General features: G+C 38.1%; 1 protein-coding gene across 4 annotated transcripts in view; it reads right to left on the minus strand.

Moving 5' to 3' along the window:
- HOOK3 (hook microtubule tethering protein 3) overlaps positions 1–19,631 on the minus strand; it is an 88,222-nt gene that overhangs the window by 24,948 nt on the left and 43,643 nt on the right. For 3 of the 4 annotated variants that reach the window (XM_064736891.1, XM_064736894.1, XM_064736895.1), the window contains exons 7-14: positions 17,070–17,132; positions 15,526–15,609; positions 14,394–14,557; positions 12,167–12,307; positions 10,435–10,636; positions 7,019–7,129; positions 4,380–4,467; positions 3,766–3,835 (exon numbers count right to left, since the gene is read on the minus strand). In XM_064736891.1, the coding sequence (XP_064592961.1) occupies positions 3,766–3,835; positions 4,380–4,467; positions 7,019–7,129; positions 10,435–10,636; positions 12,167–12,307; positions 14,394–14,557; positions 15,526–15,609; positions 17,070–17,132 (923 nt within the window). The remainder of the gene's footprint in view (positions 1–3,765; positions 3,836–4,379; positions 4,468–7,018; positions 7,130–10,434; positions 10,637–12,166; positions 12,308–14,393; positions 14,558–15,525; positions 15,610–17,069; positions 17,133–19,631) is intronic. The other variant, XM_064736896.1, reaches the window with a different exon arrangement.

Raw genomic sequence — 19,631 nt, forward strand, 5'->3', positions numbered from 1 at the left:
TACCATAGGAAGTAAAATAACAACATAAATATCATATTTTTAAGGCAGATGCTGCAACAACAATCATATCTTCAAACATCCAAATACAAACCCAACTTAAATTGTAATTGCAGAAGGCATAACACAAAGAAATTACCTCAGTACTCCCATCATATCTCAGAGTACAGCTCAACAAATATATAGGGAGAACCGAGAATGCAAAACTTAATACCAAGTGTGAAGAAAGACTGTAATCTCAGCTGCCACTAAACTACTGCATTATCCTGAGCAAGTAATTTCAAGTCTTAGTCTTTTTACACAGAATCACAGAAACTTTTGGGTTGAAAAGACTCCTAAGATCATCAAGATCCAACATAAACCCAGCACTGCCAAGTCCATCAGAGAATCATGTCCCTTAAGCACCATGTCTACACATCTTTTAAATACTACCAGGGATGATGACTCAACCACTTCCCTGGGTTCAATGTTTGATAACCCCACCTGGTGAAGAAATTATTCCTAATATCCAATCTAAACCTCCCTGGCACAGCATCAGGAAAAACCACCTCATTACAACCTCCTTTCAGGTAGTTGTAGAGAATTATAAGCTCACCCCTGAGCCTCCTTTCTCCAGGATAAACAACCTCCTGCTCCTCACAGGACTTAATGCTCTAGACACTTCTCTAGCTCTATTGTCCTTCTCCGGACATGCTCCAGCCCCTTAATGTCCTTCTTGTAGTGAGAGGATGCAAAACTGGACATGGGATTTGAGGGGTGTCCTCACCATTGCCAATTACAGGGGGACAATCCCTGCCCTGGTCCTGCTGGCCCCTCTATTGCTGATACAGGCCAGGATGCCACTGGCCTTCTCGACCACCTGGGCACTCAATGGTTCATGTTCAGCTGCTGTCACCCAACACCACCAAATCCACATCAGAACAACAGGTGCCATCCACAGAGACATGGACAAACTGAAGAAGTTGGGCATAAAAACCTCATGATATTCAACAAGGCCAAGTGTAACGTCCTACACTTAGCCTATGACAATCCCATGTATCAGCACAGGCTGGGGATGTGCTGAGGGAGAGCAGCCCTGTGAGAACTTGGGTGTGCTGGTGGGTGAGAGGCTGGACATGACCCAGCCATGGCACTCCCAGTCCAGAGAGCCAAACGTGTCCTGGGCTGCATCCAGAGCAGCGTGGGCAGCAGGGCAGGGAGGGGATTCTGCCCCTCTGCTCTGCTCTGGGGAGAGCCCACCTGGAACCTGCATCCAGCTCTGGGCTCCCAGCACAGGAAGTATGTCAACTAATTCAACTGAGTCCAGAGGAAGCTGCTAAGGTGATCACAGAGATGAAGCACCTCTATTAAAGCAGACAGAGAGCTGAGGTTGCAGTTGTAGATCAGACTCCAGGGATACCTTAGAGCAACTTTACAGTGCCTGAAAGGAGCCAACAACAGAGATGGAGAGAGATTTTTTATAAGAGCGTGGAGAGACAAGACAAAGGTTAAACTGGAAAAGGGTGGTTTAGATTAGATATGAAATAGAAATTCTTTACTTTGAGGGTTTGGAGACAATGACAAAGGGAGTTCTGGATGCCCCATACCTGGCAGTATTCCAGGCTAGGTTGGATGGAAATTTGAGCAACCAGGTGTACTGGAAGGTATCCTTGCCCATGGCACAGTAGGTGGAACAAGATGATCTTTAAGGTCCCGTCCAACCCAAGCTGTTCTATGACTCGACAATTACTACCCACTGTGCATCTTTTCAGTCACTCTTCTCCAAGCCTGCAGCACTATACACATTGTTGTGATGCAAGGGCAGGACTTTGGCCATGCTGAACTTCATACAACTATCCTCTGTCCACTGATACAACCTGTTCAGATTCCTCTGCAGTGCCTTTCAACCCTCCAGGAGATCAACACTATCCTGAGTAACTCAAAATGTTTTTGTATTCCATGTCTATCTGTGACCAAAATTGTTCCTCTCCTTCTGCAGCTGGAAAACAGAATGGAGGGGCAGGGACTGGGAGGTTGCCCCAGGCTCTTTAAAAGTTGAAGCACTCAGGCAGAATCATTCGCAGCCCACTCTGGTGGACTCTTAATTCTTTCTTGGCCCTACTTGCTACAGTAGCAAGTAGAGATGCTCTCTTTCACAATCAAAAACTGTTTAAGAGTGAATTTTGCAACACCCATAGGCAGCCACTCCCTCAGTATCCTTCAGTGGATGCCAGCCAGGCCCATGGAATTGCAGGTGCCTTAGCGGCACAGCAGGTAGCATAGCTGTAAGTAGGCATAGCAGAGCGGTTTCCTCCTGTATTCCAGCAACTTTTTAAGTTTCTTGCATCTGTCTTCCAGATCAGTGGTGTTAATATCAAAGACTGTGGCAATGGAGGCTTTAAATAGATCAACTTTATCCTTTACTGGTATGGTTCTCCTTGCAATCAATAAGGGATTGAGATTCTCCTTAACCCTCATTTAACTAAGTGGATGCATTTATAGAAACATTTTAAAATGTCTTTTATTGGCAGTAGCCAGAATAAGATCTAGTTGGGCTCTGGCTCATCTAATTTTCTCCCTGCATAACAGCACAACATCTCTGTATACCTCCTGAGTGGCTTTGCCCCTTCTTCCAAACATGATACAATCTTTTTTATCCCAAGTTCTGGCCAAAGCTCTCTGTGCAGCCAGGCCAGTCCTCCTGGCTCACCATTTGGCACATGGAGACAGCCAGTGCTCCTGCACCTTAACAGTTCCTTCCTGCCCTCCCAGACTCCTTTGCCCTTCAGGACTGACTTCCAAGCAACTCTGTAAACCAGACCATGCTTGGTAAATGGGTCACAGTCTGCCCTACAGAATTCCAAAGTGGAGATTCTGCTGGCCTCTCTCCTTAGTTCTCTGTGAATCAAAAACTCTACCATTCAGTGGTTGCTGTGCCCAAGAAGGCCTCTGATCATCATATAATCTACAGTCCTTTCCTGTTCACAGTGAGTCCACATTTTCCCTAGCTGGCTTGCTCAGCAGCTGTGTTATCTTCCACATGGTTGAAGAACCTTCCAGACTGATCCCTTTCTGCTGTGCTGCATTTGCAGTAGCCATATGGTAAACTGAAGTCCTCCATAAGAAGAAGGGCCAGCAATCTCAAGACCTCTCCCAGCTGCTCACAGCATAGTATCCTAGACAAGTGGTCTATAACACACGCACCAGAATATCTGCCTTGTAGCCTTCCCCTTAATTCTTACTCAAAAATACTCAAATCTTGTGGTACCATCATCAAGCTACAGGCAATCAGAACAGGGCAACAAACAAGTAACTTTTTCTAATATCCAACATAAACCTTTCCTCAACACAAATTCAGACCATTCCCTCAGGTCCTGCCACTGGTCACAACAGAGAAGAGATGAGTGTTAACCCTTCCTCTTCGTCTCAAGAGGAAGGATAAAATCTCTGCTAAGTCTCCTCCTCTTCAGGCTGAACAGATCAAGTAACCTCAGCTGCTCATCACAGGGCTTCCCTCAAGGCCCTTCACCATGCTTTTGGCTCTCCTTAGGATGCTAAGAGCTTTATGTCTTTTCCATATTGTGGCACCCAAAACTGTACACAGGATTCTGCTCCAGTGCAGAGCAGAGCAGAACAGGACAATCCCTTCCCTTGCCTGGCTGCTGATGCTGTGCCTGATGCCCTCAAGGACACAGCTGGGCCTCCTGGCTGCCAGGCCATTGCTGACTAATGTTCAACTTGCCCATAACCATTGCAGAGGTTAGTAAAACAAAGCATGCATTAGCTTACTTTATTTCAGGAGTAATGATTTCTGCTGCTAAACTGTCTGAAGGTTCTTGTCTTCCCAGAGGCATCAATCCTGAGTAAGGAAAAGCATACCACTGACTTTTTCACATGACAAGAAGTAGACATTGTTCTAGAAGCTTCACACTACTGCTAGACAATGTAAAATGACACAAAGTCAGGCTACAGAAAGACTGACAGACAAAAAGCATTTCATTTGGTGAACCATTACATCTGATTTCATCCATTCTGAAGAAATAATGTTACAGTTTATTTCCTGCTCATTATCTTATACTACAAAGGTGCGCAAGATTATACATACAAATTAACTGTAACATCATGAGAAAATTTGTCTCTAAAGAAAACTATGTAACTATATAGAAATCAGATATACACTATAAAAATATCCCACTGGAGAGGAGACTAAAATTCTGATTGATGCAAATAACATTCAAAGCTTTTGCTTGTTTATGAAGCTATGAATAGTTGAAGTTTTACACTACTGATTTTAGAAGAGCTTAAATTTATTCTGTGCTAAAAAAAAAGCATATTTAATACTCTACAGAAAACCCATGTACACTTAAGAAAAGAGGCATTGAATCTCCTTATTTGTCCTTTACCTGTAGTGGTGAGTTGACCCTCCTGAGCTTGTACACATCTAAGTTCTTCAATAGTTTCCTTCAAAGAATCCCTTTCTGTTCTTAATCTCTGAATAATTGGAAAAAGAATGAATATCAGTCTTGGCAGTCCAAATCTATCTCCAACAGCCTTCAAAATTTTAAAAATCATTCAATGAAACTCTAGGAATTACTTTAAAATTAAGGTATCTCAGTCTATTCCATAACGGAATAAATGTAAGTATTATATATTCCACAGGAGCAGTGGTTTGGGGTTTTTCTGGGAGAAAGGTTGCTGATCTTACTGGACTGAAAATAGCAGGAGTATAAGCTTACAAAAACAAGGTATTAGTATCACAAAGTTCTGGTATCAGGTAGTAAACAGTATCCATAGGGCCACTCAGCTGTTTTCCCTTCATTGGGGTTGATTCCAAGAGAAATGAAAGACAGTTGAGAGACTACAGATTTTTCCCTCACCATGAATCAAATATTCAGCCAGGAGTGAAATAACGAGCAGGTAAGTACAGAGTCAACATAACAAACTGTTTTTACTTCACTTTGTCTTTCACCACTGAAAGTGTGAGCAACATTTTCATATCGCATTCCTCCTGTGTGTCTGCTGTTCTTTGCATTCATCAGCACCTTGGCTACAAAAGAAAACTTGTTGCTTAAGATTTGGTCCAAAGAGAACTGAAGAACAGGACTTGATCACCTTGGGATCCAGACAGATGAGCTTTCAGTAGCATCAGGCAAATACTCTTTCAATTTGGCACAACTACTCTTTTGGCAAAAAAAATGAGAATCTACAGATAACACCAAGTTTTTGTCCAGAAGGTTGCCAAGAGTCAAAAAAAGGAAAGAAATTTGCTACTATGTAATGATCCAAAATGTAGTTTGCTCCAAAATCAGACGTTCAGTATTACTAAATGGTCCAAGATAGACCTTGCCTCTGTATAGGTATGGAGTTGTGTTGGCTGACAGTATTTCATTTTACAAACAGTTGATTGCCAAATGGCAGAATATTTTAGTGACTAGAAAAAGCTCTAGGGCTTCACTGGTACAAGCAGCTCAATAATTATAGTACTTATAACACAACACAGAGGTAAAATTCCAAGCTACTTTGATGAAGATATCAAACACTATCATGCTTTGCCAGAACAAAAGGAAAAGAATATAATCACTTTCAGTAACTATTGAGAAGACAGAGCTGACAAAATACACAAAATACGACTAGTTTGTGACTGCGGTGGGCTACTTTACTGTTACATACTGACAACAGAGAACAGAAAGAGCAGGTAATACAGTGAATCACTAAACTCACATAATGAGGGAATTATAGCTGTAATTTACTTCTCACAGGTGCATATCCATCCAAAAGAATGTACTTAAGAACTACAGCCGGCTCAAAAAACAAGCTGTTTGCCAGGGGGTAAATCAGAAAACTATATGACAATGGCCTGCAATTCAGATCCTTTGTGCAAGGTGAAATGGTCCACTGAGCCATGGATAAGCCACAGAAACAACTTTACCATTGTTCAACATAAAAGAATTAAAAAAAAAAAACCAACCCAATTTAAAAATAAAAAGCAGGAAAGAAAGCCAAAGCACAATACCAACACAGTTATTATGAGCATTCCAGCCTGATTTGAAGGGCAGATGCAAGTGAAGTGAAGGTCAAGTGTCCATCAGAGCTTGAAAATTTAATAAAAAATGGGAATCAATGGCCTATGAACCTAAAGTAACTGACAACTTTCAGTTCAAATTATATTTAAGTGCTGGGCTTGGAAATCTTGGAAATAACTGGACATGAAACCATGACTATTGAGGAAAAGCCTGCAGAGTTTCTGATAGTTTGATCAATGGACTTATAATTAAAACAAGCCTAAGAAACTGCTAGCTGCAATTGCTGACACTGATTTTTGTAGTTTGAACCTCCTGCATATACATTCATAAGGAATAAGCTGAAATTAACTGTTGAGAAACGACAGTGTGTAAGAGAAGTCAGAAGGATCAGTCTTGGGAAGACAGTACAAAGCAATTAATCACAGAATCACTAACAGCAAATGACACAAGAGGAAGGGGATAAATTCGTATCTACCCTGTGTGTTCCACATTGGCAGTACAAGACAGGTCAACAATGAGCTGCTATAAAAGCTGAGATTGCCACAAAGGACATTTCCCTCTACACAACTACTAAGCCTTTTCCTATACTACTGATGATTCCACTAACAGAACCATGCTTATGGTACCTCAAAGAATGCCTTAGGGAAAAAAAGCAACAGGAATTTAGTTATAGGATGATACTGCAGAAACCCTGTTGTAAATAGCTTTTCAGAATACATAATAATTACTCTGGGTATTTATTAGCTTTCTCATGGTAAATGGTCAGGAAACAACTTCAGATGCAAATATTAAGGCTTTTCCTCTTAAAAATGGGTTGCATATGATTTTGTACAGTCACTTTATTCCATGCTGTACAACTCTTAGGTTTAAAAACTATTTTGTACACAAACATTAGAAAATTTTGGAGGAAAAAAGACTTCCTAATTTAAAAAGACTGCTAACTATAATTACCATATCTCTGTGTTATAAATGATACAAAGTTGCTATTGTTACTAAAAAAATAACACCTTGGCACTTACATCTTTTTCTTTTTGGAGGCTGTCTACTTTTTCTTTCAGTCGTTTGCATTCATAATCTAATTTATCAGCTTTCTTGGATTCTTCAGATAACCTGTTTTGTAGTTCAACTGCCTGTGAGAACAAGAATCAATAATGTGTCTGCAAATGTTAAAACAAAATACACAAGACAAAGTAGCCAATTACAATGCACCACAACTCAAGTTGTAAAACAATTGAAATTGTTACTTATAGGACATACGAAAAACTTCTTTCATCAGTTGTTCTGTGTTTCAGCAAAATAAATAAAAAGCATTCAAATATTAGGTCTTAGTGCAAGCAAAAGAAGAAAAAATGTGAAGTATTTTCACTACATCTAAAACAAGAATTTAAACTCAAGGTTTACAGAAAAAAACCCCATGTAGTTCTAAAAATCAAGATTAGAAACAGCAGAAATTTTTTTCTGCATTCTGAAAAGCCTAGTAAAAAGAACAGACTCTGAAGAAAGCCAATTATTTACATTTTTCGTTAACTTTACTTCATAAGCCTCACTCAGAATTCAGCTACTAGTTTAAGCAGCCAGGTAACATTCCTAACATTCCCTAACCTGAACTGGTTAGTCCTAAAAATTTTTAATACACTAACATAAAGATTCAGCCACAGGCCCCAAACAGGTTTTTTTATTTCAGTGAGAAACACTGCCACATGTATGCTTTCAACTACAAATCACTAAACAACTCTTAAAATTAAGTGAGCAGAAATGTGAAAGCCAAGCACAACAGAAGGTATATCAGTGAAGTCTTGCCTTTTCAAAACTTTCAGCCTTTACTAACAAAGATTCATTCCCAGAACACTACTAAAGCTCACAATGGAGAGAGCATGAGCGCAAAAAAGTTAAATAAAGACTGACTGCAAATACAAAAGCTGAATGAAGACTCAGCTAAAGATCTACAGCTTCTTCTGAATCAGTTTATAAGAAGGCTTTCTCATGGCTTTTAGATATAAAGGGAAGTGATTAAAGCAGTAGCCATATCTACATCAAGATCGCCTAGTGGTTCTAATGGCCTTTTATTTTCAATGTGTACAACTATAGCAAAATAACTACAAGGCCTAAAATATGCATGGTCCTAAGACTTAGAGAAGGACTTTGCTGCTGCTTTTCCTAAATTAAAGGATGCAAAATCAGCACAGGCCTGCATTTTCTGAGATTAAAGAAATGAACATGTTAGATATGAAAATATTTCATTTTTCAAATGTGACATTTATCACTGAGACCATCAGAATAACTGCAGCTATAACAAAACAACGGCAGACCTTCACCAGTGACAGTGCCACCACTTGCAAACTATTAGTATTTTCACCTCAAATGGAAAGAAATGTATTTATGTTTGTAACCAATCATGCTAAGGTAGGTAATGGTATGCAGAAAAACACTGCAGGAAATAAAGACTTGTGAGTGTATAGAAAAACATACAGTTTCATGGTAATGCAGAAGATTAAAGGAAAATTAACTGCCATCACATTCACTAAGCATTATCTGTGTATGGAATGAGTAAAGCAGGAATCTTGCAACAAAGGAAAGCAAGACATACTGTTAACTATGTATCAGAAAGCACATGCACAAAGGGGCTGAATTAAAATTACAAAAAAAAATATCCCGCGGTCTTTACATTTCAATTCTTTATTCCAAAATAAAGTTTTTTTAGAAAAGGCTTGTGCTTGCTCTCAGAAGAGCGAAAACAAAACACTACCACTCAACCTCACCTCACAGAGACTGCTCTATGCAGTGAAGACGCAATTTCCTTGCAGACTACTAGAGGAATTTGGATGACCCACTTTCATCTGCATAGCACAATGATTCTAAGCCAAAGAAAGAGCTCTCTAATGGTGTCCTCATGAGTCAGGTTGGATCCTTCAAGCACCAGACAAGACATATTCCATTACAGGAACACACTAGTACTCAGCAGTGACATAACATCACAAGCCTTATATCCAACTTACTTCTGATAGCACAATTTAGGATTCCCAGAAAAATAATTTTGTGGCTTATGAATCACAGGCAGGTTTCAAAAGGAGCCCAGTCTTACAAACACTGAAGACAAACACAGAGTGTTTATTTTGAGACACCATAGTTAGGTGAAGAAAAACACATCTGCCACAGGACAACAGAGGCTTATTCCAGTCTCAGCCAGTAAGCAGTTTTGCAGCAAACAACAGCTCCTCATACAGGAAGCCCTACATATAAAACACACCGAAGAAAAGGAGTACTTTAGCAGCACAACTGATGGGACTGGCCCTTCCAAAATCCTTTTGGTTGGTGAAATAAGAAGAATCAAACGCAGATATTGAGATTACACAACAGTATCACATGCTCAGCTGTTTAACGGAGTGAAATATCGGGTTGCCAGTAAACTTGATACTACTCATTGGTAGAAATGGAAGGCCATTCCTTTCTACATTGCATTTCTCTTTGCCCCTTGGGCCATTTTTCTTCTCCAACCTTTTTTTTCTGGTAAAATCATTTGGGCTGTATTTAAAATTAGCCCACATAGGCTGAAACCACTTGTTTTAAACACCGAGATCACGAACTGCAGGGAAAGAGTCTATCAAGTCTTAGGGAGACACATAATTCCTGGGCTTTCAGTATTGTTTAGTGTTTATTTCTATACTTTATTCTATGATAAACTGACATACAGGGACCCCTCTGCTGTGATTGTTCAATCAGGCAGAAATACAGAGCAGGCACTACTGCTTTACTAAACCATACTCTGTCCGGCCCTGTAACAAGAATAACAGAACAACATCGTGTCCCTGAAGTAAAGAAGCAGAAAGAAGATTAAGCACATGATGCACCTTTACACAAACAGCATCACATGGCACTTGAACAAGCAAGAGGATAAACAGGTGCCTTTCACTCCACAGAGTGTGCTGCTGACACATTTTGTATTCTACTAGGTGCATATAAACAACAAGGATGACATATGTGCTTCTCTTTTCTTAGTGGAAAAATTCATATGTATCAGAGCAACTAGAACCTTAAAAAAAAAAGTTATTTCACCATAGGAACAACTTACCTCAGCTGTGGTGTGTTCCTCACTGCTGGAAAATTGTAAGTGAAAATGAATACTTTTTCTGAAAGGACAGCCTCTAATTCAAGCCCAACTACTGAATATGAATTTGGAATCATTTTAGAAAAAAGAAGCTTTACATCTGTTAAGTTTTTAAATGCAAGAAATACTGCTTTTTTGAAAAAGTAACAAACTTGTAGTAATGACAAGCTGCAGGAAAGAAGGACAAAAGGTAGCAAATACCTATAAAACATGGAAGTCTTTTAAACAGGAGTTATTTTTTACATAGCTTTTTCTTACTTTGAAGCATTAGCCATGTTATGAAGACAAAGTGCTGAACAATACAGAGTACTATAGCACTGATGTCCTCACCTGTCTCTTGTATGTTTCCAGCTGACTGCGTGCTGCGTTGGCCTTCCTTAGTTCTTCCTCCAGGCTCACAGTATTTTGCATGTACATTGTATTCTTCTCTTCTAAAAGCTTCACTTGCCGCCGCAAATCACCCAGGTCCTCCAATTTCTTTTTGTATGACTCTACTTGGCTTTCTAACTTGGCTACTTTATCAGAAGAATGCCTGAAGGGACAGATTTGTATCAAATTTGAACTCCAAAAACTAACAAAACTAACAGAATTTAAAATGCTTCTTCACAGTTTTTTCTTAATGCAGAAGACATTCATGGGAAGAAAAATAAAGCAATCATATCCTCCTATTACCGATGTTTTCACTTTTAATTGTCTGTTTTCTCCCCTGAACTATTTGTCAACTCTAAAAGTTGCTGCTGAAGTTTCTCTTAGACCCTCTATCCCTCTTCCTAACACAACTTTCTTATCTGCTTTCAATCTTAAAATAATAGCTAAAACAACCTCACTCCCACTCATTATCTTTCTATTCTAGATCATGTTCTGTCCTAAATTTTTCAAGGGTAAAGAAGAAAAGTTTCTGCCATTCAGTTTGTTTTAATGATAACCAGGACTAAAATAATAAAGATCTCTCTGCTAGATAAATTGTACTTGGTGACACAGAAGAACAGTGTGAGTTTTGAAACTTAACTCCTTCTAAAAAAAAAAAAAGGACAAAAGAAAAAGAAACACCAGACTTCAGCTTTTCAGAGTATTACCAATCTACCTGCTGCACTTCCAAGATTACAAAATGGACCTCACTTCCCCCAAAGACCTCTGCTACTATTACTGTTCCCAGATTCATTTTAGAATCAACCAGTTTACAGACTCAATTTCCTGTGAAACCCAGGGAACCTCCCACTGAACTAATGCGTCTGTTTATGGGACACCGAGGCAAGCCCGCTCTGTTTAATCCTCAGTGAGGTGCAGGGCCTCTCTCTTGGGACAAGGAATGGCTCTTTGAACCCATGCCACCCAAACAGTTTATGCAGTCTGATGGGTTCATTTCTTATATTAATGACAGAAGGGATAAAGACAGACAGCTTTGGTAGAAGGCTGCCAGTGAATCAGGAATAGCAGTATTAAATAAGTCTTGCCGGAGAGAATGAGTAATCTCTCCACTCTGAATAATCCATGGAAATAGATGCCAATACTGAAGGAATGTGCTCCATAGTAAAGTGGCTGTCCCACTCTACAAACCCCTAATATCATCAAATCATGACAACTTTCATTGCTAAAATGCATTGGGAATGAGAGCTGCAACAGATGTAGTTCACACTACTACATATTACATGGTAAACCAAAAGCATCACTCAAAGTCCAAACAATGCATACCCAGGACAGGAAACAGCCTAGTTTCTGATGAGAACAGATGCCTGAGGCATGATGAAGGTGAATACTGCATACTCAAAGAGACCACTGGGTGCCCTGTTATAACCATTAATTGGCATAGAATTATTAAGTTTAATAATAGTTATTGATTGACAATAGTTGTTGATGAATTATAGTTATTGATTGACAAAATAAGCAACTATTTTACTCAAGCCGAATTGTGTGTCAGTCTGTGTACTTAAACTGGAGGATCCAAAGAATCTTGGCATTGAAAATGTTTAATATAAATTACTTAAAAGATAATGTAGATTAAGTACACAAATTATACAGATTAAAAAGTAGTAGTTAAAAGAGTTAACAGAACAAAATTTACCTGAGTACATCTATCTCATCCTTCAAAGACTGAGCCTCCTCTGCCAGTGTAGTAAGCTCTTCAGTTTGTTGTCTCAATTCCGCAATTTCCTTTTCTAGTTCCTCACAGCGTATTCGATAGTCATCTTTTGCAGCTTCTAATCTGTAAGAATGGAAAGAAACCCAGGAAATATTTTCTCATCCTGAGCCAGTTACCTTTCCTCATCAGCCCATCTAAGAACATATGAAATGGCCTCCTGCTGCAGTGAAGTTAAACAACAACACGATGTGCTTATTCAAAATGTAAAAGCAGACGGACTTTATCAATGCTCCCAATTTAATATCAGTCTTTCTACTTGAAAATTCACAAGGTAACCTATGTTCCCATAAAAACAAAACCTGAGGTTTCCTTCTATAATTGTAGTTTACCACAAGGGAAGCTTAAGGGGAAATTTTAATCTTTTTTCATCTTCGGACACCCAGAGTTCGAACATAACATCTTTATTCTATTCTGTTCAGCTGTCCAACTCATCTACCTCCAAAAATGCTGACCTGATTGTAAGATGTTATAAATGCCATAGACCTCTCACTGAAGCGGCTTTATTTATTTTCTCATAAAGAACCTGTTCATGGCCAGTAAATCTGGAGAACCAGGCTATCTAGTTAGCAAGTAAAAGTTGCTGAGCTGCTTGCATACACTATGCATAGCCAAAGCTCTATTAACCTGGCAGTGAACAAATGGAGTAAGCAATAAACTTTTTCAACGTATTTTGAATGAACAGAAGAAGACGCAACCTGAAACAGAAAGTCCCACTGTGATTTTGCTCTGAAATTAAAACAAAAACAATCCAGGATAGGAGATAAGGGCATGAGGGAAAAACAAAGTCAAGGAGTCCAAAAACCATCTACAAGAATGGAGACAAGAGAAAATCTTTGAGTGATCCAAAGCAGAAACAATGAAGATTTGGATCATGACAGACTATGACAGTCAAAGCACAAAGAGGCAAGACTAGGAGGAAAAGTGGTGTACTGCACAAGGCACCACTTAAACTGCGCAAATTTCCTGCTTGATCAGGTAGAGCTGGAAGCAACACATACAAGTTGCCATTAGAAGCCACATAATATGAAGACAGGCGAAAGAGGTAAAGGAGACCAGAAATGAGTCTCACATATGAAAACAGTTTAGAATGACCTTCAGAACCTGAAACTACAGTAACAGACAGTGCAAATATTGAACACAGGGACAAAATCTGTTTGAACAGTAAGTGATACCAGACTCAAGTAGGAATCACTGCGAATCAGAAGAGATAAAAGGGGACAACACCATTACTTTATTCCTTTACATGGTAGACATATAAAAAGAAAAATCCAGGCACCAGTTGCTGTGAAAGAGAAACACAGAATGTTTTTCAAGGAACTGATAGGAGATGATATGTCAGAACAAGCAGGAAAGAAGGCTTAGCAAGAGGAATTGGAAAACAGAAAAAAGAAGGAAAGTAATATGGCATATATTGTAAGAATTGGAAAAAGGCAATGAGAAGAAGATAACAAAAGAAAAGCTGGCAGTGTAAAGAAATAAATACTATAATTTCACTCACAAAGGAGAAGGAAAGTACGGGAAAGAGAATGAAAAGGTGATGGTTAAGTGAACCAGCTTTCTTCAGCAGAACAGGCTGACACAGTCTGAAAGCAACAGTCAAGAGGATCAGTAAGGATGTTTAAAGAGGAACTGCATTTTAACATACTGGGGAAATGCAAATAAAGTGCAGAACTCATAGATGGATAATCTCTATCTTTCATTATCTCTGAAATTTGTTTTCAGATTCAGGTAAGGACATATTTTCCTATGTTGATAATGCCATCAGCAGTACAGCCTATAGCAAACTTTCATCTAGGAATTACTAGACCTTAAAAATACAATCAGAATAATTTGCAAAAAGGAAAGCATGCTACTCTTCATTCTCACTGACTTTGCAAAACATGGGTGAAATGACTGCATACAAAACAATTAAAAGTAACTCACAGTAGAGTGACATATAAAGCACTTCATCACTAAGAAATTGTGCTTTTTTAAATGCTGGATCTTGTAAAGAGTGAAATTATAATGTATACATCAGTTTAAAAACTGTACTACTGTGGCTATACACCATCCATCATACTAATTCACATCTGCAGCAGAACCAGAAATATTTAAGTCACCTCTATTGCCAGCTACAAACAAACACCTTAACCTAGTGCAGCTTTTCTACCTAAATGTTTCCTCTTGGAGCTGTTCTAGTTGTGTCTGCAGCTGCAGGTGTCTACGACCTGCAGGACTGTTGGGATCTTCAATGGAATCAGACTGATTTAAACGTTCCATCAAAATCTGGTTCTCGGCAAGCAGGCTGCTCTTCTCCTCTTGGAGGGCTGCAACCTGTTGTAATAGAAGTATGAAGAGGAAAAATTAACCTACCCAGGTACAGAGAGCAGTATTTTTTCATGTTCATAATGAAATATCAACAGACGCCACAAACAGAAACATGCAGGCTTCACTAATCACAATTCACAAGAATATGTTGTATAATGTAATAGGTATTCAATTGCTATGTGATGAAACCAACATATTGCAACATTAGGGGCAAAGTTACAACTCAGGAAACATAACATTTTATGCATTTCACATAAGCATTTAAAGAAAAAGTCTATTCTGACAGCAGGTACTTATTATAATAAAATCTGCATCCTTTCCCTAACAACAAATAAAACTAGCTCCTCACAGTAAAGGCCATCTGCAAGCAGGCCTGAAACAGGAACACAGTCCCAAAGAGGGAAAGAACCCAAAGTGCTCCAAGACCTGAAACATGGGTTCATACATTAACCACAACAAACAAAGATCAGCTTTACTAACTCCAACAGTTACTGAACTACAAGAAATCTGAATTAATATTTCGAAGAAGGATTGCAATAGCAACACCTTTCAGTGCTCCTCTTTCACACTCCTCATGTCTTCCTGATGAGTATTGATTTAATTACAGTAAGACTTAGTCTAAACCCATACACATTTAATGGTCCACAGCAACGTCTGACTGGGATTTAACTACAGCATCAGAACCTGCATTAGTTCTCTATGGCAAAAGTTTTACCACACAGGTCAAACACATCCTAACTGAATGAAAAGAAGTTTTGCTAGTATGAGTCATAATACTGACAACACAGCAACAAGATAAGAAAACAATGATATTCATTCTGCTAGCACAAGTGAAAACAAAACAATTACTGCGACATTTTCATCCCCCTTCTATAAACTGTGTTTCAATGTGCTAGTACTTATTTTCTGCCACCACAAAGTTCACAAAACTTTTCTCCACTTCAAAATTGATACAGATTCTATAGCAAACTTACCTGCATATCTAACTCATGACATCTCTGGGCAATTTCTTCTTTTGTTGCAAGCGCTTCATTTAATTCTTCTGTAGTTTTCTTCAGCTACCATAAAGAAGAAATGTTTAAATTTTCATCACTCTCTGTGATCCATTTAAAAATATTCTGGACTACAGCCTGTAAAATTATTTTTACATTGGGGTAATACATAACATTTTTAAAAACTGAGCAATTCCTTTCATATAAAGGAAAAAAAAAGAGAGCAGACATAAATACTGTTTAGTTTTTGTATCAGTAAAAAGAAAATAAACCTAAAAGTAACATTTCCTTTTGTATTAGAATTAACACATCTACTCTATAAATTGAGTCAAAAACTCCAGGAGAAACTGGGTCTGAAGAACTCACCAAATCTCTACACAAAAAAAAAACCTGTCAATACCACTTTTCTTTACAGATGCAAAGAGTGTGTAATTTCAATTTTCAATCTACATTTGAAATACAAAAGGGACTGGAAGGTGGAATACAGGGAATGAACAATTAGGGGAAAATCCTTCTAGCCTCTGGAAGCTACTTCTAGTGCACAATAGGAATAAAACTAGATTGTGACATGAGAAGCCTACTCTTTAAAAAAGGGCACTGAACCTTATAAGCAGTGGGAAATATTCTGAGACTTCCCTTCAAAGGCTGAATGTTTAAAGATACATGTCTCACTGGCCTGCAAATGAATGCAGTTAAGATAACATAAAAAACATAGTTACAAGAAAACTAGTCTGATAAAACAAGTGCATGCATGTTATATATTTAGATACAGATATATATGTACTACAGATATATATGTACTATTATATATAATGAAGTTTAAATGAGCTTTCTCAAACAGCATCATACCTTGCATTTGCAAGTTAATTTCTTATGAGCCTGTTTACATACAAAGAATTAATTTAATCTGCAAGAATTTACATTTTTCTGCAGAGAAAGCATAATGGATGAATACAGTGAGCACCACTGTACTATTCTTCTTCTCAATTAGAAAAAAATCTGAGGAAGGAGGACAGTGTTAGCATGAGGACAAGCTAGTAAAAAAATTTTGGTTTGTAAATTTTTTAAATATATCAGACCAGGAATGATTGTATTTGAAAACTTCCATTTTGCAGCAGTTCCAGGATTCCCCTAGAAGCAGTTGTTTTGGTGTTTTGTTGTTTTTTTTTTTTAACTGACTTTGGAAATAGGAAACAGATAAAAACATTTATTCAAATAGTACATCTTTTTTATCTTTCTTTCTTTCTCCATGCCTAAAGAGTTCTACCAATCTGCAGTTTTGTACTATTATATCATACAGCTAGACTGGTTTCTCAAATCAACTTTTCTATATCCTTTAAATACACAATAGAATCAAACTCAATTTACAAAGCTAAAGGACTTGAAATACTGAGATTTAATTCTTTGCTTCTTATTTTACTTTTCCACAACACCCTTTAATGATTAAAGAAAAAAAAAAAAGATGCAGTAATTATGACCACTGACATGCTATGATCCAAAGAAAAGAAACATCTAAGACTAGATACCTGCCGATCAAGGTCAATGTAAGCATCATTTCCAACAGAGACTGGAGACTCTTTACTCATCAACTGCAATTAGATTACACTGGATTAGAAAAAGCAAAGATTTACTTTTATATTAAAACCTATGTTTCAATGAAATACCAAGCTGATTTTTACTTTGGAAGCTTTAATGCAAATTAATTTGAAAGTTTTTAACTTCACTTTTATATATGACATATTCAGAAACAAGAACAAGAAAAAAAAACTTATATAAAGAATACAAGAAACCTTAAAAACCTATAAAAGAAACCTTACATTATCTCTTTTTCTTCTGACAATGCACATTCTTTGTCTATGATAAGCCTACAGAACGTCCCACTAAAGATTTTACTGCAGTGGCATTGGAATGATAGTAGACATCAACACACCACACAAGACCTAGCTTTAATTTTTCCCTGCTAGTGAGTGGCTTTTACATATGTCCATTACCTGGACATTAACATCAATTAATTAATTTATTTCACTCAACTCCAGGACATATTTATCTCAACTACTACTGCAAAACAAAGCTGACAAAAATTCTGTCCTGGAGCTGCCTTAATTTTCAACATTAAAAAGTAATTCAGGAGAGTGCATTCCTGAAATGAGTATTACAATTCCTTGTGTACTACTTCAGTGCAGGAATAGCTGATAGTGGTTTTGGCCTAGATTATTAAAAAAACCAAAGCAACAAAACAAAACAAAAAACAACCCCAGCCAAACCTTCAATACAAACATAAATCAAAAGTTAGTCCTACAAAACTGACTGATGTACTGATCAAAATGAAGAAAAAAGCCATTTTCTTATAGTAGCCTAACAATCAGCTGCACCAGTTGGTAAAAGTGAAATCAAGCCTAGCAAAACTTGTAGCTCAGCAGCCTCTTCCCACACAGTTCAAGTAAACATAATAAAGTAATGTTCTTACTAAAAGCTGTAAGAAAAAAACAGGAAGAGTCTTGGAAATGAGAAATACACAGTAGCAAATTCAAAAGTCATCATTACAGAATGGCACTGAAGGTTTCTGTCCAAACGCATAAAGTTCTAAGAGCTCTCTAATGACTCGATTAATGAAAGTTACAATTAAAAAGGCCCTATCCTAACCAAAATCAGGACAAGTTTTCCTCCCTGGAATCTCCTGTCTAGCCTGGTAACTCTCTCCAGAGACAGTACTTCCTTTATTCCTTCTAGAAATCAGTGCTTTTGCACTATTTTCCTTAGCAAAATCTTTTGGGATACACAGGGCCTTCACTTCTCAATCCTGTCTATTATCACCATGTACAAGTGAAAAATCTGTTTGACATTTACATCATTCAAATCATACACTCACATTTCTCCCACTACCCCCATCTCCTTAACTGGGATTTAGTTGCATTATTTAGATTAATTTATCTCTCCTCAGCAGTCCTCCTCACACCTTGACAACATTTGCCAAATTTCTTCCATTTTCTTCTACATATTTACAATGACTAACTATTCCATGAAGAAGCATTACATCAAGCCTGCACTCTGCAACAATAATTAGAAAGTCCCTAGCCTCAGAGCTGTCCCCTGAAAAATGAAGTCTTGCCTTTTTCATTACCATATATAATGGCATTACAAACTTATCTTCAATTTAGAGCCTATTTTCTAAGTTGATTATCATTTAAACAAAGCCTCCCAATCCCTCCCCACATTTTGAATACTGGATTTTACCACCTTTTCCAGATGACTAACAGGGATATCCCATATTAGCCAAATACTGAACTCCTCTCAGTATTTTACATTCCATAATGCCGTTCGCAAACACACTTTGGACATATGTACTCACACACATGCAAATAAGTTCTGCCTGCAAAGTCAGCACTTTCCAACAGGCAGGTCTCATGCTGCATGCAGCTTGCATGGTGTGCAACATGTCCCCAACAGCCACCACCCCTTTCTGGCCCTAACACAACTTCCTCTTTGAAAAACCAGCTCAACAGGCCTGTACAAGACTTAGAGTAGACGGAATACAAGCGACCACACAACCCACTAGAGGCCACTGTGGTGTCACTGCTTTCTGGGACTTGCCATAAAGCAGGCCATGGCTAATAATATAATCCCTATTTTCTTCAGCAAGTTTTGCCATCTTTCCCAAAACATCCTGTCCTTGAGAATTCTTAGCAGAAATCTCCAGAAAAGAAGACACTATCTGGAGTAGGATTAGGTACTGGAGATATATATTCTGGGTGTACCATGAATGCACGTTACAGGTGTGAATTTCACTCCACAAGGTACATTAAGAATGTGATGAGGAAAAGCGAACGAGGTACCAAGGGCAAAAGCCACAGATACATGTGCAGATGTATCTCACATGACTCAGTGCAATAGAAAGCATCTTGCAATTGGATGCTCTGTGGTATGTATAGTGGAAAAGCTAAAGACGAAATTTAGGGATCATTTTGTGTCCAGTACCACAATCAGACAAAGAACGAGATCATTAGGTAACTCAAAAGGAACACAGGAATCCAACTTCTTATCATCAGTTAAAAATGAAACAACTGTAAGAATGGGATGTAAAGGCAGAA

Source organism: Zonotrichia leucophrys, chromosome Z (assembly GCF_028769735.1).
Source record: "Zonotrichia leucophrys gambelii isolate GWCS_2022_RI chromosome Z, RI_Zleu_2.0, whole genome shotgun sequence".
Classification (NCBI taxonomy): domain Eukaryota; kingdom Metazoa; phylum Chordata; class Aves; order Passeriformes; family Passerellidae; genus Zonotrichia; species Zonotrichia leucophrys.